The sequence below is a fragment of the Gymnodraco acuticeps genome, unplaced genomic scaffold (genome assembly GCF_902827175.1).
Source record: "Gymnodraco acuticeps unplaced genomic scaffold, fGymAcu1.1, whole genome shotgun sequence".
Taxonomy (NCBI): domain Eukaryota; kingdom Metazoa; phylum Chordata; class Actinopteri; order Perciformes; family Bathydraconidae; genus Gymnodraco; species Gymnodraco acuticeps.
The window spans coordinates 73,311-91,183 of record NW_022989924.1 but is presented as its reverse complement, the minus strand read 5'-3'; the positions used below and the strand labels follow the sequence as shown (position 1 = coordinate 91,183).

General features: G+C 41.9%; 1 protein-coding gene across 4 annotated transcripts in view; it reads left to right on the top strand.

Moving 5' to 3' along the window:
• Nucleotides 1-17,873, top strand: part of agfg1a (ArfGAP with FG repeats 1a) — a 35,670-nt gene that overhangs the window by 9,997 nt on the left and 7,800 nt on the right. For 3 of the 4 annotated variants that reach the window (XM_034209872.1, XM_034209871.1, XM_034209870.1), the window contains exons 2-6: nucleotides 2,068-2,161; nucleotides 5,374-5,489; nucleotides 9,799-9,964; nucleotides 10,688-10,850; nucleotides 11,695-11,814. In XM_034209872.1, the coding sequence (XP_034065763.1) occupies nucleotides 2,068-2,161; nucleotides 5,374-5,489; nucleotides 9,799-9,964; nucleotides 10,688-10,850; nucleotides 11,695-11,814 (659 nt within the window). The remainder of the gene's footprint in view (nucleotides 1-2,067; nucleotides 2,162-5,373; nucleotides 5,490-9,798; nucleotides 9,965-10,687; nucleotides 10,851-11,694; nucleotides 11,815-17,873) is intronic. The other variant, XM_034209873.1, reaches the window with a different exon arrangement.

The window sequence follows — 17,873 nt, the reverse complement described above, 5'->3', positions numbered from 1 at the left end:
AGCAGTTATTGCCTGAGATCGCATGCTGTGGTTTTATGAAATGTGCCAAGTGCTTAGGACTGTCTTAGGGAAGAAAGCTTTTAGATGTTGCAGCCTCCACTAACATGGGAACAGTCTGCAAAAAGAATGGAGAATTACCAAGCTAGTACCACTACACAGTTTTTAACGCTCGGTTGGATGCTACTCAAATCAGATGCTGTTGGTACCTGTACTTGTGGTTAAATATGTAAATTGTAATCCCTGTACATTTTGCTGTATGATGTCCTTTTGTTGTTCTGTTGTTTATGTCTTCTTGTGGAACCTACTGCTGCAGGTCTCCCTTGAAAAAGAGATAATTGATCTCAATGGGATTTTACCTGATAAATAAAGGTTTTGAATTTAATTGTAAGAAAGCGTCACATTGAAGTGTTTTCCATTATGTTTATGTCCTTGCGGCGTAACAAGATAATTAGGTCTTCCCCTTAGAAATATTCATTGATCTACTACATTATTAGAAAGGGACATATGGAACACTTTCCTATAAAAGCATGGATGCTCTTGTCCTTGTATAACTATATACCTTTTTTCTGTCTTGTATTTTTCAATGTGAATTGACGCATCAATGGTTTGTAACACTATGTGTACCAGTCAGCTGTTTGCTGGATGTGTAAAGAATGAGTAGAGATGAGGACATGTGCTGTAGGGCTAACAGCGGTGAATAATTTAGCATCTCTTCTCGTATTTCACTGCCTTTAGGATCGGACTCCTTATGTGTATTACATTGTGTTTGTAATCGTGACACTGTGGATCCCGTTTCCTAGAAAAGTAGTTCTCAAAGTGGGTGACACGGTTCTCTGGGCTGCCTTGAGGATAGGCCAAAGGTGCCGTAAGATTTCACCTCATAAAAAGGGAAAGGCAAAATTGAAGTTCAGCCTATTAGGAAAGCTGTTTAAAACGTAGCTAATGACACTCACAGTTGGGTGGTTGTCCTTGAAACACAACACACTCTCCGGCTCAGGAGGTTTTCAGGAGCTCAGCAACAAAAAGGGACCGTGAGTGAGTAGTGAAGTGAATTTAGCCATTTCTTAAATTATTTCTGGATTGCTCCGCCACCACACAACCTTGGAGGGTTCAAGCTAGGCAAGCACAAAAGAAAATAATTAAATCTAGGAAAGAGCACTTAGCAATAACTCACCCTACTCAGACAAATCTGAACATAAAGCATCCGTTATTACACCGTGGTCATTTTTGGGAGGGCTTGCTTTTATGTGAAACGTCTAAATCTTTAGTTTTGTACATGTTGGCCTTAACATGGTATAGTAGCATAGGTATACATATTGTTGTATACATGTTATACTGTATATAATATAGGAGTACAAGTGCACAGTTTTACTTTAAATCTTTAATTTAATTGTATATTTTATGAACATTTTAATTTGCCTTCCTATGTTAATACAATTATGAATTTGTGTGCATTCAAAATGGAGAAAATGTCACCAAACATAAATACATTGGAACACTAGTTACAATGTATTTCTTGTACAGTTTTTCTTCAACTGCTTACATTTATATACATACTTTTCAATTCGATTTTATTGGACATTTTACTTTCATTTTCTATGTGTAAATAAATATCTTAAAAATAATAATAAACATACAATTTATTTGATTAATGTTATTTTTTGTGCACATTCTTATTTATTTGTATTATTTCATTCTTAAATGGAGAAAATGTCACAAAACCCACTTTCCTTCAGGATATATAAAGTAGGCTTGTTCCTATTCTGACAAGACTATAATGTATATATATAAAATATGGACAAAGTCTCAGTGACGTCACCCATGGGCTTTCAAAGACCTGTCCCTCAAAGCCTAATATTGTGTGACTTTAAGCTTTACGAGGGGTGTGTTTTATCAAAGGTTACAGTTGTCATGAATTGAAAAATTCATGTTCTTTTTCTGTCAGAATCTTTCCATACGATGTTTTCCAACCAGCAGCTTGTTGCCTATTAAACATCCTAACCCTAAGAGGTGGGATCTGGATTATGATGTCTTTAAATTAATCCTTTTTGTTTTCTCCACCTACAGACGAGGACTGAATCCACCCCACAGAGTCAAGTCCATCTCCATGACAACTTTTACACAACAGGAAATCGAGTACTTACAGAAACACGGCAATGAGGTAAAGCGTGATGGTGACTGAACTTCCTGTTAAAGTTGTTATGATTGAGGTCAGCTCTCCTGCTGCTTTTGAGGGTATGCAAATCATCACAATCATGCTAGTGTCTTGTCGATCTAAAGCTGTTTAATCAATGTTTTCTAGTAACCTTTAGTCTAGTTTCCCCGCAGCGAGTTGTGATAAAACCCTGCAGCTCTATTCAGACATTTAGCTTTCTGGGTTTGATTAAAGCTGCTTGGTTGAGCTTCACAGTCCTCATCAAAGGCCAGCATCAGACACCTGCTTCAGTCAATATTCATTGTATACTACTAGGGCTGCACGATATTGGAAAAAACTGATATTGCGATATATATTTGTTCCCCCTGCGATTATATATTGCGATATGAACAAAATACAGGAATTGAAGAAAAGACAGTTTTTTTTGTCTGCAAACCATCCTTTCTTGAACTTTAATGATACAATTGGTCTTTTTTTAACGATATTTAACCGGATGAAGGATTTTAGTCACGGACGTCTGGATCTTAAGCTATCAGAGCAACAAGCTGAGCTAGCTCGGTTAGCAGCGCCGAACTGAGAAACACATGCAACTACTTTATTCAGTGTTTTTACCTTTTAATCACCGGGTCCGTTAACTTTAGAGATGTGATTGTGGTTTGCTGTGCACGCAGAGCCTGCATGTCACTCACTCAAGCACCCCTGACATGAGAGCCGTGCGAGTTTTCCTTTTGTAGCAAGCAGCAAAAGAATTGTAACATGACGCGTTTGAGTTAATTTGCCTACTTAATATCGCACGTCGTCAAAATGTGATATATGTGAATATCGCGCATTCGATTATCGTCACCACACGATATATCGTGCAGCCCTATATACTACCTGTCCAACTCAAACAAGAATACAAATAATCATACCGATTTGAAATACATCATTTTTTATATAGCGCTTTTCCCGGTGCTCAAAGACGGTTTAAAAGGAATCAGAAAAGAACCACAAAAATAGAAGTCCTCATCCAAGTGAAAGAAGAAATGGGGGATTGGGGAGATGAAGATTAGAGATTGAAAGAAAAGTAGAATTGAAGTAAAGAAAGTTATGAACAAGCCGGGGAAGAAAGCCGATCCAGATCTCTGGGATTACAGGAGGTCTGGAGAACTGGATGGTCGGGGAATTTCGTTTTTCACACTTTCATCAGACCGAGAAACTCACAAGGATTATTAGTTGCTCTGTCTGTTGGATTAAAAGTAGTCAATTGCTTGCTCACATATTTCAGTTTTTAATTTCAGCCTTGCTATTAAAAGGGGCATTGAATTCCAATGACCTACTTGAGTTAATTACCCAAACATTAAATGCATAAAAATGAATACATACTTAGTAGCAAACACAAATGTGTTCTCCACAGAGGAGCCCAAGTGCATTCTCATTCACGGGTCCTTTCTGGTAAATGGGGTATAAAATTAGAGCGACGCCACCTGGGGAGAACAAACTATTAAAAGCTGCGGCAGAGGCATGGCAGGAGACTCAGGAGCTGATGCATACGTCCTTTATGTCGGCTACATAAATATTACCGCCCTCACGTTGCCTTTTGCCTCTCCTCAGGGCGCGCTTGACACATGGCTTTTGTATTTTTCAGGATTTGCACATTTTACTAATTAAAAAATCTAAGCTGGCCTGTTCAGTAAGTCCAGCTAAAGAAATAACAGTAGCAGCAGAAGCTTATATACAACATAAGAGTCACACTTCCTCGTAGCACCATAGCTTCATTTATAATGCAGCAGCCTATACCGAGGGCACACACGCATGAAGCTTATAAATCTGTCTTTAGAGGATTAGGCAAATACTTTAGGAATGCTTTCAAAAACCCAAAGGCCAGAGAAAGGTTAGACTTAGACAGATTTTGCATATCAGAGCTGTGTCGAGCCTGTGTTTCCAAACATGAGGCCAAGAAGTTTGTTCGTGCCGGCACCACATAAACACTCATTCACCTGTAATGGACCACCTTATCTGATTGGACGGTCACATTTGGAAATATAAATGAATGCTCTTCTCAAATCAACCTAAAGGTGGAGTCAGCGATTCTAATCAAATACACCCGTTGTCAAGTTCAGTAAAATATTTCTTCATGGACTGTTGCCTGTCTGTAAAACATGTTGTCGATACTTAGCCCTGGCTCTAAAAGAGAAACGGGCAGAGCCACACAACACTATTCCAAAAATGTAGCGAAAATGAAGGCTGTTAAAAAGTATTAAACAGCGTTTTCCAAGGCATTACATTTTGTAGCTTGTTTTCAATAAGTATATAAATGGTCCAAAGAGGTTGTATTCTACAGTGTGCCTGAATGTAATCATTGTGTAGGTGTGTGGTGTGATTCTGTGTAGTTTATTGATGGCATCCCGTTGGGTTTGACGTCATCTGAACAGGACATCGCGCGCTCACTGCTTGATAGCACGAAGGTCCGTTTACGCCGGTTGCTAAGCAACATCGTTATGGGGAAATGCAAGTTTGCGTCCAAATGGTTGGAAGATAAGGAGGAAGGACAATCAATACTGTATATAGTGAATGTGAGGTAAAGTGTGTCGCTAAGGTAACCGGTTAAAACTCAAAGTGGCGATGAGGCCTTAACATGTATGGGAAGGATCTTAAAAAAGGTTACATTTGACTTCAGGATTCCTGCATGTACCCTGGGTAAACATTAATATGCAACATTACGGGAGGTAATTTCTTTAAATTGAGCAAAACATCTTGAATAAATTGGTTTTCAAAGTTCACTGTGACCTCACAACACACATTTGTTGTCATAATTAAATAATTAATATCTTATTTATGACAACTCATACAAATGTCTACGAGGACGGACATGGATATGTTCAGCTGGGGCGGGATTTCTAGTCTCGTTCAAATTTAAGTTTAACATCTTTTGGGTATCGGACTGAAAAAAAAGCCACATTTTAAAAACATCATTTCTTTTTATGTTGAGAAACTTTGCTGGACATGTTATCGAACACACAACTCATAGGTTAGTCTAGTAGTCTGCAGAACTAATCATTAATGGACATATATGTTAACTGCAGCCCTGGTCTATGGATGATTAACTGTATAATCTCTGTTTACCCGTAGCATATCTTTTCAATTCCTTCTCTCACTAACGATTGAATGCTTAAATATGAACGTTGACACATGTATTTCTCCGTCTCATCTGTTCTGCTACGCTGTGTGTTTTCCAGGTATGTAAACGGATCTGGCTGAGCCTCTATGATGACAGAACCACCTCAGTACCAGACTTCAGAGAACCGCAGAAGGTCAAGGAGTTTCTTCAAGAGAAATACGAGAAAAAGAGATGGTAAGTCAGTTTTACAATCTGGCAGTGTGAGATATGAACGATCCTCTGGCACCGCGCTGACACGTTAGCCCTTCTTTGTCTCACAGGCAGCTCGTAGCATTTAGCCTCCAGCTACCCACCAGATAGCCCAATGTAGGTCACTACAGTCAAGATGCTTCATGTGTGAGATCTTGTTGTTCAGTGTTATGATCGTGCTTAAACATTTATGAAGTTTAGTACAGTTGTGACTGAATGGCCTAAGGGGAGTCAAATGAGGGGTCCTCAAGTGACTGTTGGTTTCAGCAATTAGACTGTTTCAATATACATAACATTATTACACCCATTGGTTAAGGTAGTTCTGCTTCTGTGGGCTCTAACTTTCATTCTCTGACGTTAGAGTAAAGCGCAGGGCATGTCTCAACGTGACACCATTTGGCTTTTTTTACTTTTCACACAGACCGCTCCCCTGAAACACCGACCTGTCTGCAAATCACATTTCCAACCAAATGAGCCTTTCCTGTTTTCACATTTGGGTTTGCAAAATGCTTAACAAGACTGTACACGGCCTTATTTAGAAAACCCTCGATCGTGTCACAGCTTGTTTTTCCGTCAGGCATTAGCCAGCTTCCTGTAGTGTAGTCAAGCTTGGTGAGTAACGGATGACATGCAATGGCAGTGTTTCCCACAGATCTGAAATATACTTGGGCGGGTGGTGGCAGCGGGCGGGGGGTGGGGGGTGCGCAAAAAAAAAAAAAAGTTTTCATTTTGTATAATCATTTTGCGTAAAGATGGCACTCAAGGGCACACTAGTGGTGGTGTTCCTGGCGGGATTTGAACTCACAGCCTTCCGATCTTCAGCCCACCTCACTATCCATTAGATCAATCACTACCCCCTCAAATGGAAATATGTGTTTACATAAATGGTGACCACACTGTTTGAGACCCACTGAGAACTTAAACTAAGTGAACTATCTAAACACTCAGAGTCCTTTACCTCACCTGAGCTGAGGTTATCCCGAGCTTGAATGACACACAGAGACCAATCAAGGGCTTTGATTTATGATCTCTATGACAGTGGCCATGTTGGCAGGCCACATCATATAGACAGCCAGTCACCCTGTGTGAGGCAGGCCACTTAACGAGGCGAGATCAGAGCAAGGGAGCGAGGGATCATTGTCCACAAGTTAATCGATCGCAGATGGCGTCGTGGTCGAATAAAAAAAAAAAAAAAAAAAAAAAAGGGTCGCGAAATATACTTGGGCAGCCCGCCCAAGTATAGTCTATGTGTGGGAAACTCTGAATGGGAATACATAATCAGGATGCAAAAATAGTTGCATACATAAAAATGGTTTAAATCAGATTACTGTTACACGTCTAAAAATTGGCGATTACTAGCAGGTGTTAAAAAAAGCAAACGTATTGTGTTTGCTGTAAAAGGATCAGATGATATCTCTTCTCTGTTCTGTAGGATAACACCTTAAAGGTCCCATGTCATGCTTTTCTGGTTAGTACCCGTCTCCTTGTGTGTTATGAAGGTTTACATGTAAACGGTCTGCAGAGTCAAAACCCTCAAAGTACACCCTGTAGCGAGTAAAACTCTAACACAGAGAATACCTCCCCAAAACGCCTCGTTGGAGATACGTCACTGTCCATTTGATTCTTCCGGGTACATCACGATGTCATGTCGTCCCCGGAACGAAATGGACCAATCCGTGGAGCTGTTACGTTACGTCCGCGGAGCCGTTACGTTAAGCCCCCGCTGATTGGTCCAAATTGACCAATCCACGGACTTCCTCACACACTCAGTGCTGCAGGCAGCTCTGCTGATCTCTCCTCCCTGGCTGCAGGCTGATAACAGACAGTTGGGATCGCGGTGAAATTCTCTCTGCAGACCCATTCTCTCTGCAGACCCATTCTCACAGCAGACCCGTTCTCTCTGCAGACCCATTCTCACAGCAGACCCGTTCTCTCTGCAGACCCATTCTCTCTGCAGACCCGTTCTCTCTGCAGACCCATTCTCTCTGCAGACCCATTCTCACAGCAGACCCATTCTCTCTGCTGACCCGTTCTCTCTGCAGACCCATTCTCTCTGCAGACCCGTTCTCTCTGCTGACCCGTTCTCTCTGCAGACCCATTCTCACAGCAGACCCGTTCTCTCTGCAGACCCGTTCTCTCTGCAGACCCGTTCTCTCTGCAGACCCATTCTCTCTGCAGACCCATTCTCTCTGCAGACCCGTTCTCTCTGCAGACCCATTCTCTCTGCAGACCCATTCTCTCTACAGACCCATTCTCTCTGCAGACCCATTCTCTCTGCAGACCCGTTCTCTCTGCAGACCCATTCTCTCTGCAGACCCATTCTCACAGCAGACCCATTCTCTCTGCTGACCCGTTCTCTCTGCAGACCCATTCTCTCTGCAGACCCATTCTCTCTACAGACCCATTCTCTCTGCAGACCCATTCTCTCTGCAGACCCGTTCTCTCTGCAGACCCATTCTCTCTGCAGACCATTCTCACAGCCAGACCCATTCTCTCTGCTGACCCGTTCTCTCTGCAGACCCATTCTCTCTGCAGACCCATTCTCTCTACAGACCCATTCTCTCTACAGACCCATTCTCTCTACAGACCCATTCTCTCTGCTGACCCGTTCTCTCTGCAGACCCATTCTCTCTACAGACCCATTCTCTCTGCAGACCCATTCTCTCTGCAGACCCATTCTCTGCAGACCCATTCTCTCTACAGACCCATTCCTCTGCAGACCCATTCTCACAGCCAGACCCATTCTCTCTGCAGACCCCATTCCTCACAGCAGACCCATTCTCTCTGCAGACCCATTCTGCACAGAGGACTCCTCAGCAGACCCCGTTCTCTCGCAGACCCGTTCTCTCCGCAGACCCATTCTCTCTGCCAGGACCCGTTCTCTTGCAGACCGTCTATCTGCAGACCATTCTCTCTGCAGACCCATTCTCTCTGCAGACCCGTTCTCTCTACAGACCCATTCTCTCTGCAGACCCATTCTCTCTACAGACCCATTCTCTATGCAGACCCATTCTCTCTACAGACCATTCTCTCTACAGACCCATTCTCTCTACAGACCCATTCTCTCTACAGACCCATTCTCTCTGCAGACCCATTCTCTCTACAGACCCTATTCTCTCTACAGGACCCCATTCTCTCTACAGACCCATTCTCTCTACAGACCCCATTCTCTCTACAGACCCATTCTCTCTACAGGACCCATTCTCTCTACAGACCCATTCTCTCTACAGACCCCATTCTCTCTACAGACCCCATTCTCTCTACAGACCCATTCTCTCTACAGACCCATTCTCTCTGCAGACCCATTCTCTCTGCCGACCCATTTCTCTGCAGACCCATTCTCTCTACAGACCCATTCTCTCTGCAGACCCATTCTCTCTGCGGACCCATTTCTCTCTGCAGACCCATTCTCACAGCGTTTATCAACCTTTTTCTTACTCAATATCAAGCCACACTTATTGTTTTTACTTCGGCTGTGACTTTGTGTGTGCTCAGGGTGAGTTTGGCTGTGTTTCGCTGTGTATCGCTAAACAAGGAAACCACACCTCCACGGAGCTCAGCGCGATCCACAACGTCCCGACCAATCAGAGCACACTGTGCTCACAGGGGGGGTAGGGCTGGAGCTATTGGAGCTACAACGAGCCGTTAAAGGCAGAGAGTGAAATTCAGTGAATACACGTAGTTTACAGAGAAACCAATGTGAGTTTGGAAAATTGCACAATTTAAATGTATTCTAGTCGACCTCAACAATGGAATTATGATCAGTGGAAATGGCCATGACATGAGACCTTTAAGTGTGAATCTATACGTCTACTGCCTGAATCTGCTTCATGGTTTTCACTTTCTTTGGTTCATTTGTTCTGTTTTTAATTCAGTAGCTGAACCTGTATGTTTATAACATAGTGTGTGTGAGCTTAACTGTGTATTAAACTAACACTGAGCATTTTCTGTCAGCTCAGATTTCACTTCTGCTTTTTAAAGCTGTAGTGTGTGCTCATGCGTTTCATTGTTGGTGTATAGGCTGCTGCCTGAATATGTTTCATGACACATTTGGGATCCTAAAGATGTTGGTTTCTTCTGTTCTAAGGTCACATTGTTCTGTGGTTTTACATAAGAATATTAAGTCAAATTCATCTTGATGATATTGCATTTGATACTGACGTAATCCAAAAGTTACACAAAGTAATCAGGTTACATTTATTTTATATTTAAATACTCAGATGACTGATTACATGTTTTTACAGCTAACTGTGACAGGACACATTTGTAAAGTATCCCTCCCACCCTTTCCCAGGCACGTTCCTCCAGAGCAGGCGAAGCCCGCGGCCCCCGTCCACGCTTCCATCTCCGGCTCCTCCAACAGCAGCACCAGCAGCACCCCCGAGGTCAGACCCCTCAAATCCCTGCTGGGGGAGTCTGCCCCCTCCCTGCACCTCAACAAGAACACCCCCCCTAACCAGGTGAGATTCATGCGGCGTATATGATATTACTTTAATGGTCAGATCAAGACTGAAATGTAACTTGCATCACAGCAGCTTCATGTGTAACATCAACATAGACAAATATCAGGACACAGTACATAACAAACAACAACAAACATTTAACATAACAGCACAATCACTGAGAGAAGACATGCTCAAAGAGCCTTTAGCGTGCATTTGATCTGGGATGCAGCTCTGTATTTACTGTGAGGATTGACTGGAGCACAAAGGATGCTTCAGTCTGACTTTATTGACTCGCGGGACCCTGTATCTCCGATTAGATGGATTTGTTACTGCTGTCAGAAACCCTGGTAACATTTGATAAATGTACTTGAAACATCTTGAGTATTTGAATTCCTTAAAGGGTTTTATTGTTATCAATGTCTTAGTCTACCCACTGACACGGATTTCATCTTTCCTTGCTTTTTATATGAATACTTAGACATTGAAAACATAGTGACAGACACACTCGTAATTGTGAATTTTAATATTCAAAGTTTATTTTTGTATTTTTGTTTGTATGCTTCTTAGTAACATTAAGCTGTCATTGGCTCTTTTCTGCTGTAACAATGTGCATTTCCCCTCTGGGACTAATAAAGGTATTCTGATTCTTCTTTAGTCGAGTGAAGGTTGTTCAATTACACCTTAATTCATTCTGACAAACATATACATATTTCTAACTCCATCTCTTGTCTGCCCCAGTCTCCAGTGGTGAGCCGTGGACAGAGCCAGCAGCAGCCGTTCCACGACAAGAGGTTCGACCTCCTCAGTGAACTGGGGGGAGACATCTTCGCTGCCCCGCCCAACATGAACGCCGGAGCCAGCTCCAGTTTTGCTAACTTTGCACATTTCAACAGCCACACAAGTAAGGAAACGACCGATTGTTCGACTCGCATACATCTGTAACAGGGTGCAGGAGTTGAGCAATAATTTAGGGTTGGGTGTGCCTTTTTAAATGTGGAAGTTGTGTCTGTCACATTAGGCCCCATTGTGCTTTTTGGCACTTTTCCTTTCCTGTGGTTTTTGTGCATGAAAAGGGAACGGGACCTTTCCAAACGGTTGACCAATCACAACAGAGCCGGACAGCTAACCAATCAGAGCAGACTGGGCTCTGGTTTCAGACATTTCAAATGCTTAAGGTGATTAAACAGACACTGATCCATCGCCTCTTATAGTCTCTGGCAGATGTTTAAGATGCAGAAACTGTAACATTTCACAATCACTAACTACATTATGGAATAGTCTATGGACAGGCACATCTCCATGGTAACTAATGCCTGTACCTAGAGATATTGGTGTTTGCTTCTGTTGGAGGATAATGTCCTCTCATCCCAATAAAAGAGCCATACAGACTCATCCGTAATGCTGCGACAAAAGTGGATCTCCACAAAGCAAACACAACTGTACATCTGTGTTTAGTGCGACACACACACACATTTAGAGTTGTAGGGTCTGCAGAGGGAATCTAATGAGAGGTGGTGAAAATCCGACCATCTTTCCCGCCTCTTAAGCCGCATTTCATTGTCATGTGACACCACCCTATGAGTTGTCTTTCACATCACCACTTAATCCATTATATTTGCAGTCTGTCATCCATGCCATTTGTCATTATATGTATAAATCCATTATGTCATCCATTGTTTTCCTCTCATTGTGTGTTTTGTTTTTGTTCATCTGTGTGTCTGAACCTCATCCTGACTCCACCTCAGCTGCACAGAGTGCCAACGCAAATGCAAACTTTGCTAATTTTGATGCGTTCGGCAGCACCTCTGGGTCTTCAGGTGGCTTCCCCTCAGCACCTCAAGCCCAATTCCAACCCTCAAATACAGGTAGAGCAAGCTCCCTTCACCGGACACATTGCACACATCCAAACCACTCGAAGACATTCGCTTGTGTTATGAAACGCATGCATGTATTTGAGAATATACAATTAGGCTCAACACAAGGCCATGTTTTCTGTCATGTCATGTTTCCATTTGTGTTGTACCTGTTGTAACGCATACCATCTGCTCCCCTAACCTTTCCATACTCTGTGCTGTTCATTCATCTGGTGTCACATGTTAAAGTGTTCTGAGCACTCCACTGCAGACAGATTAGAAGCATTTGCTCTAAGCACCACTTTTAGCATATCACTATTTTGACCTACTTTAAAAAAAGAAAAAAAAGCTTCATTTTACATTTGATACACGCTGGGTTATTTCTGGTTACTCATTTGTGTGAAATGTCAACAACAAACCTATGTTTATGAGGCAAGAATCTGTTGTTCACCAGAGTATTGAACTACTACCCTTTTTAAAACTGAATGTTGGGCAATCAGACAAACATATTACATGTTACTTGTTTTATCCAAAGCAACTTACATACTCAATACTGTGGACAATCCCCACAGGAGCAATTTGGGGTGAAGTGTCTCAGGGACATGCTGACTGCAGTGGGGTTTGAACCTGTGCTCCCTGATCCGAACACCAACGCACTAACCCACTGCGCCACACGCCTCCATATCATTAATATGTAAACACCTTTCTCCTTTGATAGAAAGATAAAAGAGGAATTTATTTGCCATAGTAGGTGCATTGATAGCACAGAAAAAGCAAGACATCAAAACTAGACATAAGTGAACTCTCATCACCACAGACTGGAATCCTTATCAGATACACTCATTAGGAATAACATTAGAAGGATATTGGACCTGAACACCAGGGTTTTACTGTTGTAATAGTACTGGCCACACTATGAAATCCTATAGGAACATAAGCAAACACATATTAGGGGCTTAACATAAGTGCAAATATTTGCAGCTCCACTGTGCATTTTGCGCAGTCACCAGTTAAAGAGGCCTATTGAGCTTTTTGGAGTTTTCCCGTTCCTTGTGTTTTTATATACGTTTGTGCAAAGGCTACAATTCCAAAATTACCTCTCCCACACACTCCTCTTTAAACTGCTTGTCTTCTGAAGCTGCCATTTGTATTCTGTGGTTTAAAAAAATACAAGACTTCAAACTGTTGTCCACCTTTTCCCTGTGTGTCATTCGGGTCAATATTTGCCTCCAAGCCATTCTCATTTCAAGTCAATATTTGCTCAGCAGTCACTAGCTCTTTACATGAACCTCCTATGTCACATACTCTATACTAAAACAGTGACTGTCATACACAAACACACAGCCTCCTCCCCTCCTCAGTTACATGTAGTATGCTACAGCGCCCTCTGCTGGAGATAAACATGAATAACTCTTTTGAGTGGAGCTGCAGTGCGATCTCTTTAGAGTGCCACAGTGACGCATCCTAAAACCCGGAAGTAATCTCCATAGGATTTTGGAAAATAGCTGGAAATAAGGTCTGTGGTTGAAACACATTTAAGAGACGGATCACGTTTTGTTCAGCCGGATAATCTCCACATGTCTACCCTACTTTCATCATTTTCGAATAATACATCTAGTCACCAGAAGCTAAATGCTAACGTTATGCTATAAAGGAACTACAGCAGGGTCGCTGCTTCAACGTCACGCCAACTTAAGATCCATATTCAAACACACAGATTCAAAATGGTTCAAGTTGAAGTGTTTGTTTGAACAGTTTGCAGGAGGCAGGCACTTGCTTTGAAGCAGAACAGGGCAAACACACTTAGAGGAGTGTTTACGTGTTCGGCGTAATGACGTACAACGGCCTCGACAACTTCTGTAGTCCTATTCAGCCACTTAGTAACAACCATCGTTTTTCAGACACGTCAACTCTTCAGAAATCACCAGCGGGGTCACTGCTGGTGATTTCATGTCGTAGAACACAACGTGATCCGTCTCTTAAATGTGTCTCAACCACAGACCTTATTTCCAGCTATTTTCCTAAATCCTACGGAGAGATCCCGTTGCTTTTTTGTCGAAGGAACCGGAAGTGCTAAAATGCTAACTTACTTCTGGGTCTTAGGATGCGTCACTGTGGCACTCTAATGCTTGATGGATAAAAGCTTCCCTCTCTATCTCTTGGCTTTGTAAGATAATCCCTTTCTCACTTACACTCACTCACTGAGCGATCTGGCCTAAGCTGTTCATACTATCTCATGTGTTTGTTTGTCACCCTCTGCGTCAGATTTGCTTTGACTTCATGCTTTCTAATCTTTTAGTTGACGTCTTTTTATTTTTGTTTCTCCGCCCTGTCTTGCTCATTGCTCCATTTCTCCCCCCCTCTTATCATTTGGGCTGCCAGCGTTCACTGTGCTCTCATCCAGTCGCAGTTTGGGCGAGTTTGCCCCCGCCCTGCCTCTCCAGGTTGCACACAGTAAGTCTCTCTCTCTCTCTCTGGGCTTGACCTCTTAACAGCTTTCACCCTTTTTCTAACATCTAACGTTCAAACACTCTGATCCTCCTCTCCTCCGGCTGTGATGTGTTTCCGCATGTGGCTCTTTTTGTGTCTGTAACCAGGGTGTCCGTGGGGTCTTAAAAAGTATTAAAAGTTGATAAATCAATTTAGCGAAAATTAAGGTTATTAAAAAGTATTAAACGGCATTTTCCACACACATTTTGTAGCTTGTTTTCAATAAGTATATCAATTGTCCAAAGAGGTTGTATTCTACAGTGTGCCTGAATGTAATCATTGCGTAGGTGTGTAGCGTGATTCTGTGTAGTTTATTGATGGCATCCCGTTAGATTTGACGTCATCTGAACGGGACATCGCGCGCTCACTGCTTGATAGCGCGCGATGGTCCGTTTACGCCGGTTGCTAAGCAACATCGTTATGGGGAAATGCAAGTCTGCGTCCAAATGGTTGGAAGATAAGGAGGAAGGACAATCAATACTGTATATAGTAAATGTGAAGTAAAGTGTGTCGCCAATGTAACCGGTTAAAACTCCAAGTGGCGATGAGGTCTTAAAATGTATGGATAGGGTCTTAAAAAAGGTCTTAAAAGGAATTACATTTGACTTCAGGATTCGTGCATTTACCCTGGTAACTCTGAATCACTGTCGACAATAAGCAGTCATTATAGTGAACCATTGTGGAGAATAGACCATGTGGAACTACAAGAGAATAGAACAAAGTGAAATGTGAAATGAAAAGAAGAGGATCAAATGGACATTGATAAAAACTAATGCTGCGCTATAATTAGATTACACAAAAACCCTTTGTCCTTGAAGTCTATTCCATTCGTTATTGATAGAAAAATGAATGCATAAAAAAGGACATGCCAGATAGTACCTGTCCTTGTGTTAAAGGTAGTATAACAAATATTCAAGGCTATGCAATTAAAGAAATTGTTCAGTTTGATTAAATGGTGTGATGGTTTCAGTGTCAATACTTAAAATTGCCTTCCCTCAACTTTAGGATAACAAAGAATAGAGTGGTGCAGGAATGAGTCGTAAAACTGGAAATTAGTTAGCATTTAAGCACTAGCATTTTAGCTAGCTTTCTTGTTCTCAAAATCAACGTTTTTTTATAACGCGTTTGTGGGTAGAAGCCTGAAGTAAGGTCTGCGGCAAACACAAGCATTATATATTTTTACATGCTTTGTTTTATGACATAAAATACGTGAGTAAATAACCAACTCCTGAATGTCTGAAATACCAATGTGTCATAAAAATAAAACGAAACGTCAGCATGCCAACCATTAGCCGCCTTTAGCTTAGCGGTGGTGACTGTGATGTCGTTTTGTCGATAGCTTAACGTTAGCCTTTTACTGAGATTAGCTTCACCAGTGTTCAAAGTGTTTTTATCATGTAACATGTTGTGGTGTATCAATCCTCTTGTTGCATACCAAGCAAATCAGTTCTCCCTGAATGTTTTTTTGAGTATGCTGCTTGAGATGAAGCAATATCTGTTCTGATGTCCACCTGCCAGCCCTCTCAGACTACCCCAACATCCTCACACATGTCCGTACAGAAGCAGCAGCCATTACTCCACAAAAATCCATATTTCAAAATGTCTCTCTTTGTCATCTTGTATAATCTGCTCACAAAAAACATAAATGCTGACTTTCCATGTTAACTTCCATATGATAACCTGCTGTGATATCTTTACGTGTCTTTACGTTTTCCCATCAAATGTAAAACAAAAAACAGTGTCAGCAGAAGGGCTGCACGATTTGGAGAAAAAAGCGAATTGTGATTATTTTGAAAGATAATGCATTGCTAGAAAATTATGAGTTGTATAACATTATTCATATCATTACAACATTTTGGTATGATCTTTGTAAGAGGATCCGTTGCTTTACCAAATCTTGCACTTACTGCCATTTGGATATGTATCATGCAAAAGTAAATGTTGGTGATTTTGATAAAGTTAAGATATAAAACGGTGGCAAAAGGCCCTAAATCAGTCTTGGTGTAAAACATAAAACCTGTATGACCCAAATATCTAGCGGTACAATGATAAGCAATTCCTGAAAAGGTGATATGCATCGTGTGCCTCTTATCAATGTGAATTCTATGCATTCGTTTTAAAGGCTAATGGAGAGCTAGCATAGTGCAGTGTTGGAGAGGACTTATTTTAGACATCTATCCAGTGTTTCTCAAACTTTTTCATACCAAGGACCACTTAACCAATAAAAAAACACGCGGACCACCTAACCCCACAAATATCCAAAATCACATCGTTTTTCTAGAACAGATTACAAATCGCCTGAAAATGGTACAAACAAGTGGCAACATGTGTGATGAAGGTGTTGCGCTGGGCTATATGATATCATGCAATCGAAACTTAAGCTCGCTCCATTGCGGAGATATTCCAGCGAGAGTGCGGAAAACTTAAATTAATGTATTCATTTCAAATGTGAAATTTTACCAATATACTCACGGACCACTAGGGGGAGCTCACTGACCACCAGTGGTCCGAGGACCACACTTTGAGAAGCACTGCACTAGATAATGAAGGCAACTCCTCCACAATTTGACCCTCCATGCAGCTTCTTCTCCCCCTCTCCACCCTATTGATGCCGTTAAACAATCGAGGCCCCCCTTTATGACTTTGTAATCTCTCTCTCATGCATGTAGCGCCTCACGGGGACTAGCAAATGCCAGTTTTGCACATTTTGACAACTTCCAAAAATCGTGTAGCGCTGACTTTGGATCCTTCAGTTCTCCTTCCCAGAGTAACTCCACAGCAGCTGGCAGAGAAGCTGTACAGCAGAGCTATTCAATTGGCTGCCCGGCCAAATCCGGCTCCGGGGTGATATTTACTGGCCCTTTGAGTATATTGTTGGTTTTTTTTGGGGCCAGAGTGCCTTTCAGAGAGGTTATTAAAAATTAAATTGAGAGATAGAGGGGAAGACATTGCCTGAACACTTCGACGGGCTCGGGTTTCGAACCCACCTACTAGCTACTGTAGAGACAACTCCTGTCATTGATTGCATCTCTGCGTGAATGATTAGATAATTTCACCTAAATGAAATCAAATGATGTTGATGGTTAAATTAGCTTCACATGTAGGCCTACTGAGTTCTGAACTTGCCATTTAGATCTATAAAAGCCTTGGGGCTATGTTTGATTTAATTAAACACAATATATGCACTCCACTATGCTGTTGTAGTATTTACTGTATCTAAAGCTCTTAATATGATTGCTCAAGCCATCTTGTTCCCGGCCCCTTGCTTTGGATCATTGTCATCTACATTCCAAGCTAATTGAATAGCCCTGCTGTACAGAGTACTAGCCTCCCTGCAGATAAATACGCAGTCCTGGCTGACCTGGATAACGTGTTGTTAAGCTCTGCCAAAACAGAGCAAGGTAACCCTCTCCTGCCTCACCTGTTTATAGACCTAGTGTGGACAGATGTCACCCAAAAAGAGAAGTAGTCTCAACAAAAAAACAGCAGTTACATAGATTTAAGACCCTTTTGATTCTTCTTTCAACTGCAGGGACAGACCTAGATTCTATCACGAAGAAGCAGATTTAGGTTTTCTAGCA